This window comes from Octodon degus, unplaced genomic scaffold (genome assembly GCF_000260255.1).
Source record: "Octodon degus isolate 3935 unplaced genomic scaffold, OctDeg1.0 scaffold00047, whole genome shotgun sequence".
Classification (NCBI taxonomy): domain Eukaryota; kingdom Metazoa; phylum Chordata; class Mammalia; order Rodentia; family Octodontidae; genus Octodon; species Octodon degus.
This window is the reverse complement of record NW_004524623.1, coordinates 13,147,652-13,152,286: the sequence shown is the minus strand read 5'-3', so window position 1 is coordinate 13,152,286 and position 4,635 is coordinate 13,147,652. Positions and strand designations below refer to the sequence as shown.

Genomic DNA, 4,635 nt, shown 5'->3' with positions numbered 1-4,635 from the left:
CACAGGGACCGCGGTTCAATCCCCCAGCACCACATGCCAGCCAGCCCCGCCCCCTGGTGGGCTGAGCTGGCCACACACACACACACACAAATAAAATTTTAAAAAATAATAAAATAAAAACTTCTGTAGGGCCAGGGAGATGGCTCAGTGGAAAAAGCTCTTCCCTGGCAAGCACAAGAGCCTGAGTTCAATCCCTGGTTCTGCCACCAAAAAAAAAAAAAAAAAAAAACTTCTGTAATCAAGGCTTTAACATTGCACAGATTTCTCAAATAAAATGGAAACACAAATCCATAAATCACCATAAAGTACATGTAATACCCAAGAGGAAAACAAAACAGCAAGCTTACACAATCCCCTGAAAGCCACGGTCCGCTTCTCAGATGCTTCTTCCACCTGTCCGGTGTGTTCTGCTGGAAACAGCACACTGCGGCTCCTCGGGTCAGACTCGGCTGGTCTGCAGCCCGGAGCCTCACAGGCAGAGCTGTGGTCCCACTCGAGAGGCAAGGCAGTCATCAGCACATTCGAACAGTATTGAACATCCTTTAAATATCAAAGTGAGAAAAGAGAAGGCAACATAATCGTATTATCAGAAAGACATCAGGCAGGAAGGACAGCTGTGTATAGCTTGAGGTTGAAAGGCGGCTTGCCAGCTTCATTTGTTTGGTTTCTTGGGTAGCGCTCGTCGAAACAGCAAGATACGAGGTTCTGGCTCATGGATCATATAATGGACCCATCCTTGACTTTGCTGAACACCAAGATTCCTCCATTCAGATTTAGGCATCATGGGGGCCTGGCCCTAGCTCAGATTCAGGCATCAAGTGGGGTTTAGGAACCAGCTTGGCTATGTCCTTGGGCAACATGACATGCCTGCATTCAAACTCTTCATCGTCGTATTTGTCAGAGTAATAAATTTGCTTATGTGACATGTTCGCTCAGCCGCAGGCCTTTAGCCCCACAACGCCAGCCTCCAAACCACTCCTAGCAACATGCCTCTGCTTTTAACATTTTTTATTGTGAGTTCAATCCCTGGTTCTGCCAAAACTAAATAAAATTAAAATAAAAATTTTATTGGTGACAGTGGCTCACTCAATTGCCCAAGATGGGCTCAAATGTGTGGTCCTCCTGCCTCCTTCAACCTGAGTGCTGGGATTGCAGGTGTGTGCGACTACACCTGGCTCAGAGATTAAACTCTTGACCCTGTGCTTGCCAGACAGGCCCCTATGCTGCTGAGCTATCTCCCCGGCCCCTAGAAGGAGCATATTTCATATAGTAAAGTGATATGAAGCTGAAATCTAAGTGTCCAGAAGTCAAATTTTATTGGAATCCTGCCATGCAGGTTCATTTATGTGTGGGCTATGGATGCTTTTCTGCACCTGAGGGCCAAGACAAGCAATTGCAATGCAAAGGGCAAACACTTCCTGCAAAGATTAGCACGTTCCTCGCTACATGCTGTCTGCGTATTGAGGAAACTCCCTGAACCCCATATGTACATACAGGGGTTTTTTGTTTACTTTAGTTCTGGTTTTGGTTTTTGGAGTGAGGGACTCGCTTTGTAATTCAGGCTAGCCTCAGATTCCCAGAGATCCTCCTGCCTCAGCCTCTTGAGTGCTAGGATTACAGTTGTGAGCCGCCATTCCCAGATCAGTATGCTTTAACTTTTTTTTTTTTTTTTTAATTTTATTTTTTATTTGTGTGTGTGGCCAGCTCAGCCCACCAGGGGGCGGGGCTGGCTGGCATGTGGTCAGTTGCCTTGTTTGTTTTTGGTCTTACCGTATTTTTTTTTTTTTTTTTTTTGGTTGAACTGTTTTTTAGGGGAGGTTTATGTTTTGTTTTTGGTGCCAAGGACCGAACCCAGGGCTTCCAGCTTGCTAGGCAAGCATTCTACCACTGAGCCAAATCCCCAGCCCCTGGCTGGCATGTGGTGCTGGGGGATTGAACCGTGGTCCCTGTGTTTTGCTAAGCTTGTTCTAAGGAGGTGCTTTAGACCACTGAGCCATCTCACCAACCCCGAGTATGCTTTAACTTTTATGTGGTAGTCAAAAATTGCCTCAGCCACTGGGGGTTGGGGACATGGTTCAGCAGAATAAACTCTTGGGCCTGAGTTCAGTCCCCGGTTCCACCAAAAAAAATTGCCTCAACCAGACATAGTGGCACATGCCTATAAATCTAACATTTGGGGGCTGAGGAGACAGGTTGGCGGTCTGCCTGGCAAGTGCAAGGACCCGGGTTCCATTCCCAGCACTGGGGAGGCTGAAAACAGGATCACTACTAGTCTGAGCTGCGTAGTGACACCCCGTAAGAAATAAAAGATTTTCAAAATCTAGCATGTTGGAGACTGAGGCAAGAGGATAATAAATTCTAGACTAGCCTGTACTACATGGTGAGCCCCTGTCTGACGGGGAAAAAAAATGCTGTGTGGTGGTACCTGACCCCAGTAATCCCGCTGCCCTGCTGGCTGAGGTCGCATTGCTTGAGCCCAGCAGTTCAGGGCCAGCCTGTGTAACACAGAAACAGGAACTCATTAATTAGTTTTAAAAAGGTCTAGGGAGATAGAAACATTAACTTTCCCGACTTACTCATTACACACTGTATACATCTATCAAATTTTCATATAGTAACCCTAAGTTTTGTACAGTTAAAGTCATAATTAAAAATAAAATTTAGGGGCCCGGGGAGATGGCTCAGCAGAATAAGCGCTTCCCTGGCAAGCACAAGGGTCTGAGTTCAATCCCCAGTTCTGCCAAAAATAAAAAATAAAATTTAATTAACTGATTAATTCTCGTGGTCCTGGAGATGGAACCTAGAGCCTTAGAGCTGAGCTACAACCCCAGCCTTTTATTTTGAAACAAGGCCTCACTAAGGTGCCTGAGTCTAGGCTCCACCTTGGAATACTCCTGCCTCAGCCTTCCAGAATGTTGTTGAAAAAATCAAATTTTTAAACTATAAAAAGGGGGGCTGGTGAGATGGCTCAGTGGTCTAAAGCACCTACTTAGAACAAGCTGAGCAAAAGCACAGGGACCGAGGTTCAATCCCCAGCCCCGCATGCCAGCCAGCCCCGCCCCCTGGTGGGCTGAGCTGGCCACACACACACAAAATAAAATATATATAAAAAAAAAAAAAAAACTATAAAAAGATGAAAGTATGTACTATCTAAAGCTTCACAGGGCTGGCCAAATAGCTCCGTAGATTAAAGAGCCTGCTTAGGCAGATGCAGGGGCTGGGAGCTTGATCCCCAGGCCAGCCCCACTCTTGGGGCACCCTGAGACAGCAATTGAGACTGGCATGGTGGCGTGCACCTGTAATCCCAGTTCTTGGGAGGCTGAAAACAGGCAGATCACTCCGAGTCCAAATCTAGTAGTGAGACCCTGAACACTCTGTAGACCCTTCCCTAAAAATACAAAAAATAAAAATAAAGTTTCACAGAAAATATTAGCCAAAACCCCTCAGTGAGGTTTGACTGATTATTACACTGACGTGAAAAGGGCCTTATTTACTTTTCTCTCCTTGCTGAGACAAAATAACAGACCCCAGGGCTGGGGAGATGGCTCAGTGGAATAAGCGCTTCCCTGGCAAGTGCAAGGGCCTGAGTTCAATCCCTGGTTCCACAAATAAATAACCGACCCCGAAGTTAAGGGGGGCAAGGCTTATTTAGCTCACAGTTGCTCGAGGTTCAGTTCATAATTAGCTGGCTCCAAGGCAGGGTGTCATGGTGAAGGCAGCCATCGAAGGTGGCAGGAGACAGCAAAAGCATCAAGAGCAGAACCGCGAGAGCAAGCCTCCTTTCCTTCCCACCTGGCGGCTGGGAGTAGCCCTCACCATCCCTGCCCTCTTGCACAGAGTGGACCCTGGCTCCCTACTGAGCAGCTTAGTTAACCTAAACTTCTCCGGTAGACACAGGAGCCGAGGGCAGATGGCCCACACCCCAGGGTGCAGAACTGCTGAATTAAGCTTCCGGACCCCCGGGGTGACACAAGGTGGCCACTATCACGTGGCCTTCGGTATTCATGTGCGCACCACTCCTGTCCCTGCTTCCTGTATGGCCTCCGCAGCCTCTGCTGCAGTCCTGGGAGCTGCCCTGCACTGGTCCCACCATGAGGTGCAGGCTTGGCCCTGGGTGCAGCTGGTAGGGCAGGGACTGGGGTTCACTGAGGAGGGGTCCTGGAGCCAGCCCTGGACCTGGTTTGGGGATGCAAGTCCATGAGTTGGCCCGCAGGGCTGGGGCCTGTCTTGTGCCCAAGTCTTGGCCTTCTCTCCCGCTGACATCCACCTCACTAGGACCCAAGAGCCAGACTCAAAAGCTGGGCAGGACAGTCCTCTCCTCCCTCAGGCTGGCTCCCTCAGGGGCCTGTGGGTCCTGGTGCCCTGGCCAGCGCCTGGCAGCAAGCAGCAGGCCAAGCTCACTGAGTCCCCGACATGTTCCACACTGTGGTCTCACGCCTTGTGCGTGCTGTTCTGAGTGGGTTCTCAGTCCGCAGGAGACCAGGTGTCACCCTGCATCGTCCAAACACCCAGCTGGTCCTGTGCTCAGCTCATGGGGGACTAGGGATGCGAGTGAACCCCAGCACCCTCTTACTCCCTGATGATAGTTCATTTCAGTCTGCCTGACAGGGCTTGGACACAGAGCTTTCGTTCTTT

General features: G+C 49.2%; 1 protein-coding gene across 1 annotated transcript; it reads right to left on the bottom strand.

Annotated features, from left to right (window-relative positions):
* Window positions 1–534: 534 nt before the first annotated feature.
* Window positions 535–926, bottom strand: LOC101580616 (cyclin-dependent kinases regulatory subunit 1-like). Its single transcript, XM_023716253.1, has 2 exons — window positions 809–926; window positions 535–774 (listed from the first exon to the last, which is right to left on the bottom strand). Exons 1-2 carry the CDS (start codon window positions 924–926, stop codon window positions 653–655), a joined length of 240 nt encoding a protein of 79 aa, XP_023572021.1. The 3' UTR covers window positions 535–652.
* Window positions 927–4,635: the final 3,709 nt, after the last annotated feature.